Source organism: Bos taurus, chromosome X (genome assembly GCF_002263795.3).
Source record: "Bos taurus isolate L1 Dominette 01449 registration number 42190680 breed Hereford chromosome X, ARS-UCD2.0, whole genome shotgun sequence".
NCBI classification, from domain to species: Eukaryota; Metazoa; Chordata; class Mammalia; order Artiodactyla; family Bovidae; genus Bos; species Bos taurus.
The window spans coordinates 67245494-67268682 of NC_037357.1; the positions used below are offsets into that span (position 1 = coordinate 67245494).

The window sequence follows — 23189 nt, forward strand, 5'->3', positions numbered from 1 at the left end:
TAAGCTCTGAGTTGTTATGGCAACAATCTAACTTTCTTTAAGCCAGAGCTAATGATTATACAACAAAACAACTAATCTTGCTCAAGGGTATGTTTTTCCTTAAGCTCTGTACTAATGATTATATAACAACAATGTATCTTGCTGGATGATGTGTTTCTCCTTAACAGGTGCCTGTTCCTTCTGGCTAATCTTGTTATTTGTTATTTTAAGATGCATGTTGTGGGAGTGGGTCTGCTAAGACCTTCACAACCTTGAGGCATTTTTGACCTATTGTTAGTAAACAAGTGAAAAGGTCTATAAATCCCTTGCTAAGACTGGGAGGCGGGGGTGGGGGTGGGGGGGGGTGGGGGGGCACTCTTTCTGCCCACTTCTAATGTCTGTGTCAGAATCTTTCTCTATCCCTTTCCACTTTAATAAAACTTTTGCTATACAAAGCTTTGAGTGAGTGAAGCTGTGTCTTTGTCCCAAAGCGAAATTTTCTCCTTCAGACATCATGAATCCGACACTGTTTACTGTAAGCTGTCATCTCCATCTCAAACTTTAACTATCCCTTCTCCCGATCCTTCCCCCAGCAGTCATGAATCAGTCTGTTCTCTTAGTGTGAGTCTCTTTCTGTTTTGTAAGTAAGTTCGTTTGAATTATTTCCTTTTAGATTCCACATATAAGAGATGTCATATGATATTTTTCTTTCTCTGTCTGACTTACTTCACTTAGTAGGAAGCAATTAATATATTTTTAAATCTAGTGAAAGTGAAAGTCACTCAGTCGTGTCTGTTGGTGACCCCATGGACTGTACAGTCCATGGAATTCTCCAGGCCAGAATACTGGAGTGGGTAGCCTTTCCCTTCTCCAGGGAATCTTCCCAACCCAGGGACTGAACCCAGGTCTCCCGTACTGCAGGTGGATTCTTTACCAGCTGAGCCACATGGGAAGCCCATCTAGAGTTATGATTAATTTCCCTCTAAATATATTTAAGTATAAATGTCTAAACATTAAAATTTGAATCATATGTTTGCATATATGGGTATAACAGAATGCACTGATTCATTCATTCAACAACCATTCAAGTGTCTTCTATATATTATATCTCAAGAGGCTGAGAAACTTGAGCTACAAATATGAATAAAACATGATCTCTACTTTTAAGGAAACTTTTAGCTTAATGAAGAAAAAACACAAAAACAAATGCAATACATGGTTTTAAGCAGTATAAAAGAAGTGTGTACAATGGGGATACAGAGAAGGAATTAATATTTTCTATTTAGGGAGCAGAGATAAGGATGATATCTTCATTTTCAAGTATTTCAAAAAGATGGAAAATTTTACCTATACAGGACATAAACTGCCCAGTCTATGAAAGCCTGGGATAATTCAGAATTTAATCGTGTTACTCTTATGAACTATTAATTAATATTTCTTCAACCAGGATGCTATGTTCTTTAAGGGCAAGAAGTCTAAAAGTTATTCAAAGTTTTAACTCAGTTAACAAACAATTCCTAAAGAAACACTATGCTCCAAGAAGGTGTCATCTTAGGCCATGAGGGGTATAAATATGCAAAAACATTATTCTTGCCCTCAAGTATTGTATAATCTCTAGTGTGGGAGTTGGACAAATATATCACCAGTAAAGGATGATAAAAGAATATGGTGGAGGACTTCCACTTATGGAAAAATGAAGAAGATATATTTTTCCCAATTCCTTTTACTAAGTACAGCTCAAATACAAGATATTATATAGAAAATAAGTACAGGAAGACTCAATGGTGGAGAGAAGATGGAAGACCAGATAGGGATGTCGGGACCTGAGGAATGACATGGCAGTGAGGTCCCTGGATTTTCTTTTTGCCTCATATGTCTTAGACTGTCTGCTGAAGAAGCTAGCAACACAGAAATGGCAACCAATGAGGACAGACACCCAAGAAAAGCAGCTCTCTTTAGCCAAAAGAGCCGGAAAGGCGTGGTCCAGCAAGATACAAAATAGTCACTCTACTACAGTCAAACACCACAGACAAAATTGCATGAGCCAAGGCTGAGGGGAGAGAGAACCTAGACTTCCATTCTGGCTAGGCTGCAATACAGTATTCTAACACTCCCCATCCCATCAAGGTAGCATTACAGAAGGTAGAACTTTCATCCCTGCCAGATGGTAATAAGCCCTGGCCCCCAAGATATTAGTCGAGACCATGTAGGGAATCTGAATATCCACTACCATCTGATATTAGTGAGGCCACCCCTCCCCTTCCCTGCTAAAGCAGTACCTGAGAAGGCCTAATGGAGAGTTTTCCCTATCATCAAATGGTAACAAGGTTACTCCCCCTCCCCACTCCACTAACAGTGCTCACTAGTGGGAAGCACTAATAAGATACTTCTACCCGTCCCAGCCGGGGTGCTAATAGCAGAAATCTATGGGAGACCTAAACTCACTCTTGATCAGGAATATCAAATGGGGTCTCCCCTCCTTGGGTGTCAAAAGACACTGAGCAGGGAAGCTTGATTTTACCCTCAATCGCAACTTAATTTAAAAGGACAATAAGACAAATATCAACAAGTGATAGAGATGCATAATTATCTGACAAACATTTTAAAGCAACAATCAGAAAATGTTTCAACAAGCAATTATAAACACTTGAAGCAAATTAAAAAATAGAAAGTCTCAGCAAAGAAACACAGTCTTGGCAGATAAATATAAGATGTAAAGAAAAATCAAATGGAAAATTTAGGCTTGAACAATTCAATGACTGAAATAAAAAAACTCAGTGGGTGAGCTCAAAGAACCCAAAGAAGTTCATACCAAGATACATCACAGTTGAACTTCTAAAAACTAAAGAAAAAGAAAAAATACTGAAAACAATGAAAGAGAAACAACATCTAAACTACACGGAGAAAATGATTCAAATAACAGCAGATATCTCATCAGAAACCACACAGTCCAAAAGAAAGTGTCACAACATTTCTCAACTGGTGAAAGAAATGAACTGTTAGCCTGTATTTCTATATCTAGAAAAGATTTCCACTAAGAGTAAGGAGGAAAGAAAACTAAAAGAATTTTTAACCAGCACACCAATCCTAAAAGAAGAAAGAAATGATGTGTTACCAAAAGCTAAGCTTCTCTATACACTAGTGTCGAACTGAATCTCGCAGAAAGAGTTTTGGGCCAAATAGAAAAGGATTGGTGCCGAGCACAACCCTGTGGAGCTCCTGGACACTGAGGCCTCATTGTCTCCCATTTCTTGTAGGCAAGACCCCAGCCTCCATGAACTTCTGTGAGTTAAAAAAGGAGAAGCAGCAACAAAACCACCTGAGGCAAGATTAAAGGGATAAGAGCAGCTCATCAGGATTAGGAGACCTGGCCACCTGAGACCCTGCACACATCCTAATCTTGTCAGTGTGTGTGCTAGGTCACTTCAGTCTTGTCTGACTCTTTGAGGCTCTGTAGATGATAGCCTGTCAGATTCCTCTGACCAAGGGATTCTCCAGGTAAGAATACTGGAATGGATTGCCAGGCCCTCCTCCAGGGAATCTCCCCAAACCAGGGATTGAACCTGGATCTCTTACATCTCCAGCATTGGAAGGCAGATTCTTTACCACTAGCACCACCTAGGAAGCACAAGCTGGAATCAAGATTGCCGGGAGAAATATCAATAACCTCAGATATGCAGATGACACCACCCTTATGGCAGAAAGCGAAGAGGAACTAAAGAGCCTCTTGATGAAAATGAAAGAGGAGAGTGAAAAAGTTGGCTTAAAGCTCAACATTCAAAAAACTAAGATCATGGCACCTCGTCCCATCACTTCATGGCAAATACATGGGGAAACAGTGGAAACAGTGGCACACTTTATTTTGGGGGGCTCCAAAATCACTGAAGATGGTGACTGCAGCCATGAAATTAAAAGACACTTGCTCCTTGGAAGAAAAGTTATGACCAACCTAGACAGCATATTGTAAAGCAAAGACATTACTTTGCTAGCAAAGTTCCGTCTAGTCAGTGCTATGGTTTTTCCAGTGGTCATGTATGGATGTGAGAGTTGGACTATAAAGAAAGCTGAGAGCTGAAGACTTGATGCTTTTGAACTGTAGTGTTGGAGAAGACTCTTGACAGTCCCTTGGACTGCAAGGAGATCCAACCAGTTCATCCTAAAGGAAATTAGTCCTGAATAGTCATTGGAAGGACTGATGTTGAAGCAGAAACCCCAATACTTTGGCCACCTGATATGCAAAGAACTGACTCATTGGAAAAGACCCTGATGCTAGAAAAGATTGAAGGTGGGAGGAGAAGGGGATAATAGAGGATGAGATGTTTGGATAGCATCACCCACGCAAAGGACATGAGTTTGAGTAAACTCAGGGAGTTGGTGATAGGGAGGCCTGGCATTCTGCAGTCCGTGGGGTCACAAAGAGTCAGACAGGACTGAGCTAACTGACTGAACTGAACTGAACCACATAGGAAGCCCATAATCTTGTCAGCAACTCCACCCTTTTGAAACTCTAAAGAAGGAAGACTGTTACTGCCTTGATCCTTATCACATACCCCTGTCTGACTCCTCCCTATTCACCAGGGAGGAGTGCACAGCTCTTGAGGCACTAGCCTACTGTGTTCCCCCTTTGCCTGGCAAGGTAATAAAGCCATTCTTTCCTTCTCATCTATAACTCTGTCTCTGTATTACTGTTTGGCACACACTACTGATGCACAGATAGCCAAGATTTTGGCAACAGGATGGCTTTATAACTTTGTCAGGCAAATGGGGACACAGTGGGCTCCTGCCTTTAAAAACTTTTTCCCAAGCCCAGAGGATTTGATGAAGGGTTTCATAATAATGGTTCAAGGGGCAAGGGAGGGTGGGGCCTGCACTCCTTTAATCTACTCTCAGGTGGTCTCCAAAAAAACTGTGGACATTGACTGCAGTCATGAAGTTAAAGTTGTTTGCTCCTTGGAAGAAAAGCTATGACAAACCTAGACGGCATATTAAGAAGTGGAGACATCACTTTGCTGACAAAGGTCCATATAGTCAAAGCTATTGTTTTTCCAGTAGTCAGGTATGGATGTGAGAGTTAGACCGTAAAGAAGGCTGAGCACCAAGGAACTGATACTTTTGAACTGTAGTGCTGTGGAAGACTTTTGAGAGTCCCTTGGACAGCAAATGGATAAAACCAGTGAATCCTAAAGGAAATCAGTCCTGAATATTCATTGGAAGGGCTGATGCTGAAGCTGAAGCTCCAATACTTTGGCTACCTGATGCAAAGACCTGAATCATTGGAAAAGACCCTGATGCTGGGAAAGATTGAAGGCAAGAAGAGGAAGGAATGACAGAGGATGTGATGGTTGGATGGCATCACTGACTCAATGGACATGAGTTTGAGCAAGCTCAGGGAGTTGGTGAAGGACAGGGAAGCCTGGTCTGCTATAGTTCATGGGGTAGCAAAGAGTTGGACATGACTTAGCAACTGAGCATGCACACGTGCATAGGTGGATTTGGCAGTTGGTGAAAACCAGAAGATACCATACACACTAATTTCCCATGCCTAGCTCCTTCTCTATTGAGAAGGTTAAGAAAGCCAGTTGGTGAAAATTCCAGTCCCATATTCCTTCATGTCTCTATGCTGTTAAAGAGTTGTTCTGATACTCACAGTACCTGATTGGCACACCATAAAATATCTACTGAATACAAGTAAAGGCATTAAAGGAGGAAGAGAAGAACAAAAATCGACATGAGACATAGAAAATGAAAGCAAAATCACAAAAATAAATCTAATTGCCTCAATAATCACATTAAATCTGAGTGAGTTAAACAATCAAAGGACAAAGTTTGTCAGATTCTATATTAAAAAAAAAAATCCAAGTATACCCTGTCCAAAGAAAATATATTTTAGATACAAAGATATATTTAGGTTAAAAATAAAAGCATAGGGATTTCCCTGGTGGCCCAGTAGTAAGAGGCAGGGGATATATGTATACCTATGTCTGATTCATGTAGAGGTTTGACAGAAAACAACAAAATTCTGTAAAGTAATTATCCTTCCATTAACAAATAAATAAAATTTTTAAAAAGAATTAAAAACAAAAAGACTCTACCATCCAATGTAGGGTACAATGGTTCAATCCCTGGTCAGGGAACTAAGATCCCATATGCTATGCGGCAACTAAATCAACAAGCTGCGACTAGAGAGCCCACACACCACAACTACTAAGCCCATGCACTCTGGGGCCCGAGCCACAAATAGAAGCCCACATGCTACAATGAAAGATTCTGTGTGCCACAACTAAGACCCAATGCAGCCAAATAAATAAATAAATAGTTTTTAAAAAGTAAAAGCATAGAAAGTGGTACACCAGGAAAACAGCCACCATGATTTGACTTTGAGGCAAAAATTGTTACTAGAGCTAAAGAGACATATTATGATGGTAAAATAGTAAATCTACCTGAAACATATATGATCACAATTATAAACATATACGCACCTAACAACAGAGCCACAAAATACTTAAAACAAAAACTGACACAAAACACAGCAAGGAAAAACAGAACAAACAGAAAGTAAAGAACAAAGAAAACAGAAGGGAAAAATTAGACAATGTAATAATAACAGAAATTTCAATGTCTTATTTTAATAAATTAAATTAGGCAGAAAATCAGCAATTCAGAAGATCTGAACAATATAAACTAAGTAGACCTAACAGACTTCCACAGCACACTTCTATCTCACAACAGTAGAATATACATTCTTATTAAGTGCATATGGAACACTCTCCAGGATAGACCATACAGTGGCCATAGAACATGTCTCAAAAGATGTTAAATTATACAAAGAAAATACAGTCTCTAACTACAACAAAATTAAATTAGAAAAGAACAACATAAAGATCTAAAAAATGCTCAAGTATGTAAAAAATAATTAAAAACAAAAACCAACTAAACACTCCTAAAAACAAACAGGCCAAAGAAGAAAATTCACAAGTAAAATCAGATAACACTTTGAGTTGAATGAAAATTAAAACAAGAGACCAAAACTTATGTATCCAGTAAAAGCAGTATTGAAAGGGAAATTTATATATAGCTGTAAATGTTAGAAAAACAATACCTCAAATCAATAATCTAATAACTTATCTTAGGAAAGCAGAAAAAGAAACTTAACCCCAAAGCCAGTAGAAGGAAGGAAGGAATGAAGATTAGAGTGTAAATAAATGAAATAGAGGAAAGAAAATCAACCCAGAAAAATCAACACAACCAAAGGTCACTTCTTTGAAATGAGCAACAAAATTGACAAACCTTTGAACAAGGTCAGAAAACGCTCAAATTACTAAAATTAGTAATAAAAGTTGTTGTTATTTAGTTGCTCAGTCGTGTCCAACTCCTTTGCAACCCCATGGATTATAGCCCACCAGGCTTCTCTGTCCATGGGATTCCCCAGGCAAGAATACTGGAGTGGGTTACCACTTCCTTCTCCAGGGGATCTTCCTGACCCAGGGATCAAACCTATGTCTCCTGCATTGGCAGGCAGATTCTTCCCTGCTGAGCCACAAGGGAAGCCCATTAATGAAAGAGAGGACATCACATACTGACTTTACAGGAAAAACATTTTAAGTTAATATTATGAAAAACTGTACAACAACAAATTAGATAACTTAGAAGAAATGAACAAATTCCTAGAAAGACACAAATTACCAAAAAAATGAAAGAGGAAATGGAAAATCTGAATATGTAACAGTATGAGGGAAAGTGTTGCCTCCTGTCCTATTTTTTGAACAAGTTTTTGAAAGATTGATGTTAATTCTTTTTTAAAGATCAGGCAGAATTATTAACACTAAAAAATCTTCCTATAAGGAAAGCTCACGTGTAGACTGCTTCATGGGCCAGTTAAATTCAGTTCAGTTGCTCAGTCATGTCCAACTTTTGCAACCTCATGGACTGCAGCACGCCAGGCTTCCCTGTCCATCATCAACTCCTGGATCTTGGTCAAACTCATGTCCATCAAATCAGTGGTGCCATCCAACCATCTCATCCTCTATTGTCTCCTTCTCCCCCTGCCTTCAATCTTTCCCAGCATCAGGGTCTTTTCCAATGAGTCAGTTCTTCACATCAGGTGGCCAAAGTATTGGAGCTTCAGCTTCAGCATCAGTCCTTCCAATGAATATTCAGGACTGATTTCCTTTAGGATGGACTGGTTGGATCTCCTTGCAGTCCAAGGGACTCTCAAGAGTCTTCACCAACACCACAGTTCAAAAGCATCAGTTCTTCGGTGCTCAGCTTTCTTTATGGTCCAACTCTCACATTCATACATGACTACTGGAAAAACCATAGCTTTGACTAGACAGATTTTTGTTGGCAAAGTAATGTCTCTGCTTTTTAATATGCTGTCTAGGTTTGTCATAGCTTCATGGGTAAATTCTACCTAATGTTTAAAGAAGAAAAAAGAGCAGAGGAGGCAACACTTTCCCTCTCATTTGGTGTCCTGGCACTAAAACCAAAGATGTCACAAGAAAATTACAGACCAATATTGCTTATAAATATAGATTAAAAATCTTCAAGTAAAAAATAATAAAATTGTATATAGACACATATAAAGAGACCTATGCATCTGACCAAGTGGGATATGTATCAAGAATGCAAGGTTATCTAGAGGGGCTGGATGGGGTGGGAGGTGGGAGGGAGGGCATGGAAGGAGGATACATAGGTATACCTGTCTATGGTGGATTCATGTTGATGCATGGCAGAAAGCAACACAACACTATATACCAATTACCCTCCAATTAAAAATAAATAAATTTTAAAAAAGAATGCAAGGTTAGTGTAACAAATGAAAATTAATCAATGTATCATATTAGTAAAATAATGGACAATAAAACAAATGACCATATCAACAGACACAGAAAAAGCATTTAACAAATACTAGTACTTTTCCATGTTTTTAAAAAGCCACTCAACAAATTAGGAACAGAAAAGAACTCCCTTAACCCAGTGAAGGGTGCCTATAAAATCCCACAGCTAACAATTTCATGACAAGTAGCTGAAAGCTATGATCAGGAAGAAGAACAGAATGTCTACTGTCACTACTTCTATTCAACACTTCACTGGAAGTTCCAGCCAGGGCAATAAGACAAAAAAAAGAAATAAAAGGCATGTAGTTTAGAAAAGAAGTAAAACTATCTTTATACACGACATGATCTTGTACGTAGAAAATCCTAAGAAATACACTCATACACACACACGTACATGCATGCACTCGACTATTCAAGATAATAAACGAATTCAGCAAGGTTGCAAGGTACACAGGATATAAATCTATATACCAAGGTACACTTTATTTCTATTTGCCTGTAATGAATAATATGAAAATGAAATTATGAAAACCATTTCATTAACAAGAACATTAAAAGAATAAAATAGGAATAAATTCAATACAGTGCTAAATTTTCAAGTCTTGCAAGACTTGCAAAGTAAGTACAAGACTCTCTAGGCTGAAAACTACAAAATATTGTTAAAAAAAATTGAAGACCTAAATCGACTTAAAGACATCCCAAATTCATGGATTGTCAGACTCAGCATTGTCAAGATAGCAATATTCTCCAAAGTGATCTACTGATTCAATGTAATCACTATCAAAATTCAATTCAAATTTCAAATGTCTCTTTTTTCAAATTGATATGCCGATTATAATATTCATATGGAAATGCAAGGAACCTAGAAAAGTCAACATCTTGAGAAAAAAGATAAAAATTGGAATTCTCATCACAAGGAAATTTTTTTCTATTTCTTTAATTTTGTATCTAAATGAGATGATATGTATTCACTAAAGTTACTATGATAATCATTTCAGGTTGTAAGTCAAATCATTCTGTACAATTTAAACTTATGAAGTTCTGCATGTCAATTACATCTCAATAAAACTGGAAGAAAAAAATACTTTTAAGGTCATTCATGAAAGACAGGAAGACTGAGGAAATATTTCAGATTAAAGAAGATCAAAAAGGAATGATAAGGAAATGTTATGCATGATTCTAGATTTGGATTCTGGCCTCTGGGCTTCCGTGGTACCTCAGATGGTAAAGAATCTGCCTGCAATGTGGGAAACATGGGTTCGATCCCTGGGTCAGGAAGATCCCCTGGAGAAGGGAATGGATACCCACTCCAGTATTCTTGCCTGGAGAATCCCATGGACAGAGGAGCCTGGTGGGCTACAGTCCATAGGGTCGCAAAGAGTCAGACATGATGAATGACTAACACACTAGAAAAGAAAAGGAGACATTGTGCGGTGGGTGAAATTTGAATGGCATCTATGGTTTGGATGGTAGCATTCTATCAGCGTTACCATCTCAGATTCGGAGGCTTGCACAAAGGTTAAAGAACAGTATATGCTTCTGAGGAAATACACGGTGAAATATTCATGGGTGAAATAGCAACATGTCCGCAACTTGCTCTCAGACTGATCAGAAAAGGAAACATTAAAAAAAAAAAAAAAAGAAAAATTATAATAGAGGTGAAAGGGGGAAAATGGCAAAAGCTAACAACTGTAGGATCTGATTTAAGATGAGTTCTCTGTACTCTTCTTTAAGCTTTCCCGTACGTTTGAAATTATTTCACAATAAATAATACTAAAAAAAAAGGCCAAATTTAGAAAACTCACATTTTCGCATTTCAAACTTAATAAAAAGCTATAGCAAAGAAGACAATATAATATTGGCACGAAGACAGAATACAGATCAATGGAATAGAACTGAGAGTTCAAAAATAAACCCTTATGTTTAGGGTCAATTAAGTTTTGATAAACGTGCCAAAACAATTTAATGGAAGGATGAATTGTCCCTGCCAGTGCATGGCTCTGTGAGTTTTTGTCATAGGAGCTCTACTGTGAATTTTGTCAAAGGGACCAAAATTGCAATTTTTCCATTAGGCAGAAAAATACATATAAAAATACATTCCAAAGTTAAATGCAATATTGGTTTTCAATTATTTATGCTGTTCCTTTCCTTCCATTAGCACTGATGAGTGAATAGATATGATGGTACTTTCTCTGCCTACAAAATTAAGTTCTGTTTAACTCTACTGGTTCTTTCATGATAAACACAAGGATTTGTGTTTCAATTAAACTAAGGTGGAGTAAATATTTTAACCATATTTTGATCAGTACCAAGATATGCCAAAAACAAATTATAAAATTATTTACCTAGTAAAGTAATACGAGTCATTCTTGTGGTAGAGGAAAAGAATAAGAAATCTAGGCAGGGGTGTATAATACTCTTACAGTAAGAGACCACAAATATTTAAAATAAAAAATACAATCTACCACCACTTGCCAACTAGAAGTTCTCAACACATGGCAGGTGTTTAATCCATACTTGAATGAACTAAAATGAACAATTATGAAGCAGTCTTATATTCTGTAGGCATTTAAACTATTTCCTCCTCTTTTCTCCCATAGTAACTTTTAGATTATGCGCAGGTCAGGAAGCAACAGTTAGAACTGGACATGGAACAACAAACTGGTTCCAAATAGGAAAAGGAGTACGTCAAGGCTGTATATTGTCACTCTGCTTATTTAACTTATATGCAGAGTACATCATGAGAAACGCTGGGCTGGAAGAAGCACAAGCTGGAATCAAGAGGGCGGAGAGAAATATCAATAATCTCAGATATGCAGATGACACCACCCTTATGGCAGAAAGTGAAGAGGAACTAAAAAGCCTGTTGATGAAAGTGAAAGAGGAGAGTGAAAAAGTTGGCTTAAAGCTCAACATTCGGAAAACGAAGATCATGGCATCTGGTTCCATCACTTTATGGCACATAGATGGGCAAACAGTGGAAACAGTGGCTGACTTTATTTTGGGGGGGGCTCCAAAATCACTGCAGATGGTGACTGTAGCCATGAAATTAAAATACGCTTACTCCTTGGAAAGAAAGTTATAACCAACCTAGATAGCATATTGAAAAGCAGAGACATTACTTTGCCAACAAAGGTCTGTCTAGTCAAGGCTATGGTTTTTCCAGTGATCATGTATGGATGTGAGAGTTGGACTGTGAAGAAAGCTGAGTGCCAAAGAATTGATGCTTTTGAACTGTGGTGTTGGAGAAGACTCTTGAGAGTCCCTTGGACTGCAAGGAGATCCAACCAGTCCTGCGTGTTCATTGGAAGGATGGATGCTGAAGCTGAAACTCCAATACTTTGGCCACCTCATGCGAAGAGTTGACTCATTGGAAAAGACCCTGATGCTGGGAGGGATTGGGGGCAGGAGGAGAAGGGGACAACAGAGGATGAGATGGCTGGATGGCATCACCGACTCGATGCACTTGAGTTTGGGTGAACTCCAGGAGTTGGTGGTGGACAGGGAGGCCTGGCATGCTGCATTTCATGGGGTCGCAAAAAGTCGGACACGACTGAGTGACAACTGAACTGAACTTTTAAATATCTTTTGTTTTGAATAGAATTTGTGTTTATTTATCAATTTCGGTTAGTAGAATCCATTCCTTGAGGACAATAGTTTGGTCTTGCTCTTCTTTGGCCTTCTGCTAATCAATCAAAATTGATTGATTAATTCATTTCCTTTAAACATCAAATTTCACTCTAATTTACCCATCATATGTACGTGGGTATTTTAATGTGTTTAGTGATTGTATTATCTTTTTGTTTGCATTTTTAAAAATGCATATTGTAGTAACATGTACATATATTTTTAACTGTTGACTTCCCAGGTGGTGCAGTGGTAGAGAATCTGCCTGCCAGTGCAGGAGATGCAAGAAACAAGGGTTTGATCCTTGAGTCAGGAAGATCCCCTGGAGTAGGAAATAGCAACCCACTCCAGTATTCCTGCCTGGGAAATCCCATGGACAGAGAAGCCTGGCAGGCTCCATAGGGTTGCAAAAAGTCAGACACATTTAAACACAGACACACATTTTTTGTTATTACATATCTCATTTTTTCTTACTTTTTAAAATAACATAAATGGTGTATTACAGTTACTTTGTTTCTTACCCTTTTTCATAAAACATAGCCATCTGTGTTCATACAACCAATTTCTTCCAGCTGATGTTCGGTGTATATCCACCACATTTCACCTATCCACTGTCAGTGATAGACAACTACATTGCCTTAAACTCCCTGTCACCATAAAAAAAATACTGTGAGGAATATTACTCTATAAGTGTCCTCATGAACTTGTATATCTTTGTGATATACACTCAAGAACAGAACTGCCATGCCATAGGATATGTATATATACTTAATTTCACTGAATAAATCCCTACCAACATTAACTAGAATTCTATTTTTCTCTAGCTTAATAAAGAGTTACCTCATTGTTCTAGTATGCAGTTATCTGCTAATTGTTTTAAGCATTTCTTCATGTGTTTACTAGTTTTAGTTTTTCTCTTCTATATACCTTGTTTATATTTTGCTGATTTTTGTATCCCCAGTGTTTATCACCATCTCCTATACATTATAGGCATTAAGATTTTTTTTTTTTATCAATGAATGTATACAAGAACAAGAATGTATGAAAGTATAAAGTATCCAGAAGACTCGTTAACAGTATGGGTGTAGAGGATAATTTAAAATGACCCCAAGCTTAGAAGCTCATGTTCTTAAATGAAATAAGGAATGCAGAAGAAAAGTCAAATTTGGCAAACAGAAAGGAATTTTGCCCTTGTTGAATTTGATGCACCTAAAGATATCAAGTATGAATTTGGAAATATGAATGAAAGAGGTGAACTACAGAGCCAGACTAAGCAGGGATATGGCAGTAGCAGTTAGCCTAGTGATACGAAAAGTCCCTGGTAAGCCTCAGAATGACTGAGAGAAAAGATCCAAAAACAGCCAGGCCAAATCTACATTAAGTATGCAACTCATGACTTAGCTTAGAGTACTAATATCGATCAAGTCTATATAACAGATGGTCTCAATCAGGGAAATTATAGAAATGGGTTACTTTTCCCCCTAACATGTTCAAATTGTAACTAAACAAAATGTATTATCAACTATAGATTGCTACTACACTGGTTGTCTCAATGGTCTTTCTTTTTTTTCCATGGGCAACCAATTTTCCAATTTAAATTATAAGACCTTAATAAGTAAGCTTTTAAAAACAACTCTAAATATATTCCATTATATTTTCAACAACCTTATTGCTTACTTCTAGAAAGTATTCAAAAGTACATTGTACCAGAAAAACCATGAACACCGAAAGTACCCATCAATTGCCTTGCCCCTTCTAAGAAGCCCTGGAACACAGGTCACCATGCAGGACTGATACACTGGCCAAAACAGACTGGACCAGGATTGGTACCTGAGCCAAAGACAGCCAACAAGAAACTGCCTTGCCAAAGGGCCTGATGTGCAATTTCTGCCTAAGAAGGATACTTTGCAGTGGTTTGTGCCTAGACAACCTGATCAGATCCTGGCTCTAGGAAAATCTGAATATGAAACATACAGAGTTAACAGAAGCAGAATAATCATGAGAATGACTACCAGTATTGATACAGTATCTTGAATGGTTCTACTTACAAACCTGAATGGTGAGACAGTTTCCTAGGCATTCTTCCTAACCTAAATATTTTTTCACTAAACTACTATTTAAGATAACTTGATCTTGCATCTGTTCTTTATAACCTGAAAAGGCCTAATACTCTTTTTCTCTAACTTGTATGAAAGCCACAAATTCCCTCCTAAACCAGTGGTTCTTGAACCTAGCAACACAGCAGAATCATTGGTGGAGTTTTAAAATATTAAAATGTCCCATCAGGGATGGGGGTCAGGCATCAGTACTTTTTTCCAGGATATCACATAGCACACAAGAATGAATGAACTAGCATACATGTGTAATGGCTGAATCTCAAAAATATAATATTGGGTGAAAGAAGCCAGATATAACAAAGTAAATACTGCATAATTCTATTTATATAAAGTTAAAAAATAGGCAAGATTAATCTATGAGGGAGGAGGAGAAAAGGGGAAAGTTTCTGGGCTGCTGGTAATGTTCTTTTTTTCTTTTAATTTAGGTGCCACTTGAACAGGTATGTTCATCTTTTGACAATTTACTAAGCTGCTTGTGATTTGTGTACTTAATTGTATGTATGCTACACTTAAACTGAAAATAAGTTCCCATTAAGGAAAGAAAAGTGGTTCTCCTTTGAGGTTCATACCACCCACCTATTCATCCTTAGCACCTGCCTCCCGGACACTTCATCACATCGAAGATTTAGGATCCTGGTCAACAGCCTTCTTCTATACTCTGTCTGCTGTACTAAGTTGCTTCAGTTGTGTCCAACTCTTTGCAAACCTATGAACTATAGCCCACCAGGTGCCTCTGTCCATAGGGTTCTCCAAGCAAGAATACTGGAGTGGGTTGCCATTTCTTCCTCCAGAGGATCTTCCTGACCCAGGGATCAAACACTCGTTTCTTACTTCTTCTGCATTGGCAGAAGGTTCTTTACCACTAGTGACACCTGGGAAGCCCTCTTCTATACTCTAAATCCTGCCATAACTCTGAGTGACTTTAATGTCCATGTGATTGAGCCACTCAAAAGCCTCACCTTGCTGTTCTTTGGCTTCACCTTCTTAGAGCTTTCAGTCCACTGCAGTTACACTGTCCATGAGTACACCCTGAATTTACCATTTTCTGGAACTTGTTAACAGCTTAAATTATAAACTCAATAAGCTGTTCTCTGACTACAACCTCCTATTTCAGTTTTGACTTCCTTACTGTCCTACTCCTGTTCTTTGAGCCAATAATATTATCTACCACAGAAAACTTTTTGTGAGAATTAAGTTAAATGATGTCATCAACAGCATAATACAATGTCTGACACACAGGAACTGCTCAGTACATGGTAGCCATATTTCAATATTATGCATTTTATTATAAACAAACATTTTTCAGGGCCCAAATTTTCCCCAAATTCACTCAACTTTTGGCATTAATGAAATCTGGCTTTTGACACTATATTTCTCCTGATCCTTTTAAATGAAAGCCAGTCCTCCAGCTATTCTTTCTGATTCAAGAAGTCAGGAAGAAAGATCAGTACAGACCTGTTCTCAAGGCTAATTCCACATCAGTGTTCTATCATCATGTTTGCTCAAAAAGCTCTTACCTTTCAAAATGAATGTAAACTATTTTCAGAATTATCTAACCAACATTCAGGACTCCTTTCTACATTATCCCTTATTATTAAACTCTAGGGCTTCAAAATTAATACAGATCATCTGTTTTATACCTTGGCTTTACAGATGCTTCATCAAGGTTAAGCCCCATGATCTGGACTAAGATCAGAGATTTCAGATTCAGATTGACCACTTACAACTGTGTGACTGTGGCAGAGTTACTTAACCTTTCTGAATTTCAGCTTCTTTACCTGTAAAATGCTCATAACAGCAACTACTCATTGGGCCATTGTGAAGCATAAATGTGAAAATTCACATAATGCACTTAGCAAAATGCCTAGTGCAATAGCTGTGATCACTATCATTAATTTTTAGTAGTTCTTCCACATTTCTCCCTGTCTCCAAACCTGCTCAGGTCTCCTAACATGTTTTTCCCCCAGTTTCATTGAGATTTAATTGGCACATAGTCTCCTACTTTTTTTTAAATGAAAAGACATCTTTTCTGGAACTTCCTACCACCATTTTAAGATCTCTTCCCTACTTTGACCATAACATTTTTCTAAGAGTGATGTACACCTCCCTTTCAGAGGAGACAAGGAGTAGTGGAAAGATCAGGGACTTTGAAGCCAAATATACCTGTGTTTGAACCTGGTTCTTCCACCTAGTAGCTGTATGACCTGGACCCAGCACTTTTTCTAAGCCTCAGTTTTTTCATATGTAAAATGGGTATATTACCCCCATTTCTTAGGGTCATCAAAAAGATTAAACAGAAATAATACATTAAAGCAGCTGGTCAAAGTAGGTGCTAAATGAATGCCAGTTTCCCACCCCTTATCCTTTCCCTCAGTTCAGTTCAGTCGCTCAGTCATGTCCAACTCTTTGAAACACCATGAACTGCAGCACGCCAGGCTTCCCTGTCCATCACCAACTCCCGGAGCTTCCTCTAACTCATGTTCATCGAGTCAGTGATGCCATCCAACCATCTCATCCTCTCTTGTCCCCTTCTCCTCCTGCCTTCAATCTCTCCTAGCATCAGGGTCTTTTCCAATGAGTCACTTCTTCACATCAGATGGCCAAAGTATTGGAGCTTCAGCATCAGTCTTTCCAATGGATATTCAGGACTGATTTCCTTTAGGAAATCCTTTCCTTAACCCCTTATAATCTGGGGATTCCCCAGTGGCTCAGCAGTAAAGACTCACCTGCCAATGCAGATGTAAGAGACACAGGTTCCATCCCTGGGTTGGGAATATCCCCTGGAGGAGGGCATGGCAACCCACTCCAGTATTCTTGCCTGGAGAATCCCATGTGCAGAGAAGCCTGGTAGTCCACAGTCCATAGGGTTGCAAAGAGTAGGACATGACTGAAGCAACTGAGCACAACACAACATAACTCTTTACAATCTAGGTTCTCATTCTACCACTTTACCTCACTTCAGCTCTTATTAGCATTATGACTTTGGGGAACTTAATTGAATTTTCTTAGCCTTAGTTTTTCATTTGTAAAATGGTGATCATAGTATCTTCAACATAAAGTTGTCTTGATAATTAAGTGAAAAAACATACACAAGGTATTTTAGCAAGGTGCCTAGCCTTGTAGTAAGCACTTAATAAATGGCAGCTACCAATGACTTTTTACTGGCCAAATCAAAAAACTGTTCAACGGTCTCCTTCTCTGGGTTTTGGTGACAACATACTTTTCAGGTTTGCTTTTTAACCATTGACCACTCAATCTCTCTCTGTACTCCCTCCGTGAAGTCTTTCTTTATTCTCTTCAACCAGGTGTGAGCTCTCTTCTGAACCCTCAGATCACTTTTTACTTCTCCTGAGGCAAAGCACTTCCCCTACTTTGAATCATTATCATTTGTTATACAATGCTTAACTTAATTTCTTTTATCTCCATTGCCTGGTATTTATTTATTCATGCAGAATTTATTGAGTACTTAATATAAGTCATACTTGTACTTAGTACTAAGGATAAAAAATTAACATATAATTACTGCTCTCAAGTAGCTTATCATTTAGGAGGGTAGAATAGACAGTAAATAGTCTATTACTTGCAGTGTGATAAGTCCAAAGGTAAAAGTATGCCCAGGGTCCTCTGGGAGCATAAAGGCGAGTTACTTAGACTGGGGAGATCTGGGACACTATCTCGGAAAAGGCATTTTGCATTTAGCATACGGGGAGGCAGTACACAGATCACTGTTAAATCAATCAGTGAAATATGAATAGGAACTAACTACATGAGGATGGTAAAGGGCACTTCAGACCCAGAGAAAGAGCAGGGAAAAAGTACAGATGTTAGGAGAGTTCCTGAAAGATAGGAAAAGAAGCTGGAAAGGCAAGGCAGGCTGGGCTGTTCTAGACACATAAGAGTCTGACCTGAGCCCAGAGGACAGATGATGGCGTACCAATAAAGATTTTTAAGTAGTGGAGGAACATAATCAGATTGCCATTTTAGTACTCTGGCAGTGCAGGGGAAAATGAATTCCATTAGAACCAGGCTAGAGGCAGCGAGTCCAGTTGGACGGGTATTGTAGTAATTCAAATAAATTATGAATGCAGAAGAAGAGAAGAGCAATGGCAACCCACTCCAGTACTCTTGCCTAGAGAATCCCTTGGACAGAGAGGAACCTGGTGGGGTGCTGTCCATGGGGTCACACAGAGTCGGACACGACTGAAGTGACTCAGCATGCACGCATGCATGAATGCAGAAATGAAGTGAGAACGGCTTATCAAGCCCGATATAGAGCCTGAATTATTCATATTTGTATCTCCTGCAAGAGTGCATTTTACACTTAAAACCTGCTACAAATATCTACCCATAGATTTTTGTCGACCACTGTTACTGAAACTTACTGAGGGAACTGCAGTTGGCAGACAGTTGGGTCACTTCCTGTACAGATTCCTAAGTAAAAGGATCATTCCGCATTGCAGAACTCAAAAGAAACAGGTTTGTTATTCAAACCCGTAGAGTAACAGCAGTGAATACAAACCCGCGCACTGCGGAGAGACCTCTCTATCCTGGTCTATTTCACCAGAAATAATTTTCGAACGAAGTCCTCCAAAGGGTCGTGAGGCTCCGCCCTATGCACTCAGACAAATGCCCAGGCTTTTTTTCTCTTTGTTTCAGCTCAAGACACAAGTCTGTTTGCTGCTCGTCGCCCAGGCGGCCATTTTCACCCAGCAGTTTCCCAGTTTTCACCCCACCGCAGAATAAAGTCAACAGCAGGGAACTGAGGAGAGTACAGTTCCAGGCTGCTGCTGCTGCTGCTGCTAAGTCGCTTCAGTCGTGTCCGACTCTGTGCGACCCCAGAGACGGCAGCCCATCAGGCTCCCCCGTCCCTGGGATTCTCCAGGCAAGAACACTGGAGTGGGTTGCCATTTCCTTTTCCAATGCATGAAAGTGAAAAGTGAAAGTAAAGCCGTTCAGTCCTGTCCGACTCTTAGCGACCCCATGGACTGCAGCCTAGGCAGATGTATTGAGGCTTCAAACCGGTTAAAGATTCCCTGACCTTGCTAGTTCTTTCGCAACCTCATCTCCATCTCGCCTCTTGCTGTGGGACTCCTTTTTGAAGTTAGGAGGACCCCTTCTATGGTTATTATAGTGCTATCAGCACTCCAGAAACTAAGCAAGGTATTTTTTTTTTTTTTAACTTACCCTAAGGGCTGCCATAGCTGTGACCGCCTCCGCCCAAGTCCTCGCACGGAGAGCGGAAAGGGACAAAACATTTCAACTAGATTCCACTTACACTAGCCTCAGCCAGTCCCGCCCCTCGCCGGCTGGCTCCGCCCTTTCTCCGCCCTTGTAGTGCTGTTCTGGGAAGCTGCAGCAGTTTGTCCTTTCTGGGGAGAAATGATTTAACTTTGTAATTGATTGTCGCCGTCCCTGATAACACCTTTCAGAATATATTCTCCATAGACCATTTGAAAGGTACTTTTCTGGGTACAGAACTTTTCATTATGTTAGTTGTTTCTGGGATATGAGATTTTTTCTAGCTGAAGACTTAAAATCCAAGTTCAGCTGCCTTAATAAATACTGATAGTGAAAGTCCCTCAGTCGTGTCCGCCTTTTTGCGACCTCATGGACTATACGGTCCATGGAATTCTCCAGGCCAGAATACTGGAGTAGGTAGCCATTCCTTTCTCCAGAGGATCTTCTCAATCCAGGGATTGACCCAGGTCTCTCTCACTGCTGGGGGATTATTTACCCTGAGCCACCAGGGACGCCCCCCTTAATAAATAACTAGTTACAAAAAGAACGGGTTATTTCTACAATACGTGGGCAAGTTCATACAGTCTAAGACCATGTGACTAAGCGCCTACTATGTGCCCGGCAATTGTTCAAAATAGAAAATAATGTAATACCTTCCGTCACGGAGCTTACAATTCCAGGAATAAAAGAAACAGACAAATGTTACAAAATGCCAAGTGCTATGAAGGAAAATAAAAAGAGTATGGGGATGAGGTGTGAATTTACTGATTTCAATCCATTCAGTTCAGTGCAGTGTCTCAGTCGTGTCTGACTCTTTATGACCCCGTGAATCACAGCACGCCAGGCCTCCCTGTCCATCACCAACTCCCAGAGTTCACCCAAACTCATGTCCATTGAGTCAGTGATGCCATCCAGTCATCTCATCCTCTGGCGTCCCCTTCTCGTCCTGCCCCCAATTGCTCCCAGCATCAGGATCTTTTCCAATGAGTCAACACTTCACATGAGGTGGCCAAAGTACTGGAGTTTCAGCTTCAGCATCAGTCCTTCCAATGAACACCCAGGACTTATCTCCATTAGGATGGACTGGTTAGATCTCCTTGCAGTCCAAGGGACTCTCAAGAGTCTTCTCCAACACCACAGTTCAAAAGCATCAATTCTTTAGTGCTCAGCTTTCTTCAGAGTCCAACTCTCACATCCATACATGACCACTGGAAAAACCATAGCCTTGACTAGACATACGTTTGTTGGCAAAGTAATATCTCTGCTTTTAAATATGCTATCTAGGTTAGTGATAACTTTCCATCCAAGGAGTAAGCGTCTTTTAATTTCATGGCTGCAATCACCATCTGCAGTGATTTTGGAGCCCCAGAAAATAAAGTCAGCCACTGTTTCAACTATTTCCCCATCTATGCACCATGAGGTGATGGGACTGGATGCCATGATCTTCGTTTTCTGAATGTTGAGCTTTAAGCCAACTTTTTCACTCTCCTCTTTCACTTTCATCAGCAGGCTTTTTAGTTCCTCTTCACTTTCTGCTGTAAGAGTGGTGTCATCTGCATATCTGAGGTTATTGATATTTCTCCCTGCAATCTTGATTCCAGCTTGTGCTTCTTCCAGCCCAGCATTTCTCATGATGTACTCTGCATATAAGTTAAATAAATAGGGTGACAATAAACAGCCTTGATGTACTCAAGGGACTAGATCTAATAGACAAAACTATGGATGGAGTTTCAATACATTAGGGAAAGGCATTCTGATAAGGTGACATTTGAGAAAAGTCCTGAAGGAATTTAGGGAAGAACCTTCCATGCAGAAGTAGCAACAATTAAAGAAAAGCCAGTGTGTCAGAAGTGGCTACATCTGATGGCATTGACTTAATTTAAGGAGAGATTATCACATTAATCCAAGTCTATGCCCCAACCAGTAATGCTGAAGAAGCTCAAGTTGAACAGTTCTATGAAGACCTACAAGAACTTTTAAAACGAACACACAAAAAAGATGTCCTTTTCATTATAGGGGACTGAAATGCAAAAGTAGGAAGTCAAGAAACACCTGGAGTAACAGGCAAATTTGGCCTTGGAATATGGAAGGAAGCGGGGCAAAGACTAATAGAGTTTTGCCAAGAAAATGCACTGGTTATAGTAAACACCCTCTTCCAACAACACAAGAGAAGACTCTACACATGGATATCACCAGATGGTCAACACCAAAATCAGATTGATTATATTCTTTGCAGTCAAAGATGGAGAAGCTCTATACAGTCAACGAAAACAAGACCAGTAGCTAACTGTGGCTCAAATCATGAACTCCTTATTGCCAAATTCAGACTTAAATTGAAGAAAGTAGGGAAGACCACTAGACCATTCAGGCATGACCTAAATCAAATCCCTTATGATTATACAGTGGAAGTGAGAAATAGATTTAAGGGCCTAGATCTCATAGACAGAGTGCCTTATGAACTATGGACTGAGGTTTGTACATTGTACAGGAGACAGGAATTAAGACCATCCCCATGGAAAATAAATGCAAAAAAGCAAAATGGCTGTCTGGGGAGGCCTTACAAATAGCTGTGAACAGAAGAGAAGCAAAAAACAAAGAAGAAAAGGAAAGATATAAGCATCTGAATGCAGAGTTCCAAAAAATAGCAAGAAGAGATAAGAAAGCTTTCCTCAGCGATCAGTGCAAAGAAATAGAAGAAAACAACAGAATGGGAAAGACTAGAGATCTCTTCAAAAAAATTAGAGATACCAACGGAACATTTCATGCAAAGATGGGCTCAATAAAGGACAGAAATGGTATGGACCTAACAGAAGCAGAAGATATTAAGAAGAGGTGGCAAGAATACACAGAAGAATTGCACAAAAAAGACCTTCACAACCAAGATAATCACGATGGTATGATCACTCACCTAGAGCCAGACATCCTGGAATGTGAAGTCAAGTGGGCCTTAGAAAGTATCACTACAAACAAAGCTAGTGGAGGTGATGGAATTCCAGTTGAGCTAATTCAGATCCTGAAAGATGATGCTGTGAAAGTGCTGCACTCAATATGCCAGCAAATTTGGAAAACTCAGCAGTGGCCACAGGACTGGAAAAGGTCAGTTTTCATTCCAATCCCAAAGAAAGGTAATGCCAAAGAATGCCCAAACTACCACACAATTGCACTCATCTCACATGCCAGTAAAGTAATGCTCAAAATTCTCCAAGCCAGGCTTCAGCAATATGTGAACCGTGAACTTCCAGATGTTCAAACTGGTTTTAGAAAAGGCAAAGGAACCAGAAACCAAATTGCCAACATCCGCTGGATCATAGAAAAAGCAAGAGAGTTCCAGAAAAACATCTATTTCTGCTTTATTGACTATGCCAAAGCCTTTGACTGTGTGGATCACAAT

At 39.3% G+C, this 23189-nt stretch overlaps 1 protein-coding gene across 3 annotated transcripts in view; it reads right to left on the reverse strand.

Moving 5' to 3' along the window:
* The window catches only part of APOOL (apolipoprotein O like), a 217660-nt gene extending 197852 nt beyond the window's left edge, over positions 1-19808 (reverse strand). For 2 of the 3 annotated variants that reach the window (XM_059883312.1, XM_059883311.1), the window contains exons 1-2: positions 19745-19808; positions 17287-17456 (exon numbers count right to left, since the gene is read on the reverse strand). In XM_059883312.1, coding sequence (XP_059739295.1) covers positions 17287-17445 — 159 coding nt within the window. In that variant the 5' untranslated portion in view covers positions 17446-17456; positions 19745-19808. The remainder of the gene's footprint in view (positions 1-17286; positions 17457-19744) is intronic. The other variant, NM_001035031.1, reaches the window with a different exon arrangement.
* Between the last annotated feature and the right edge of the window lie 3381 nt (positions 19809-23189).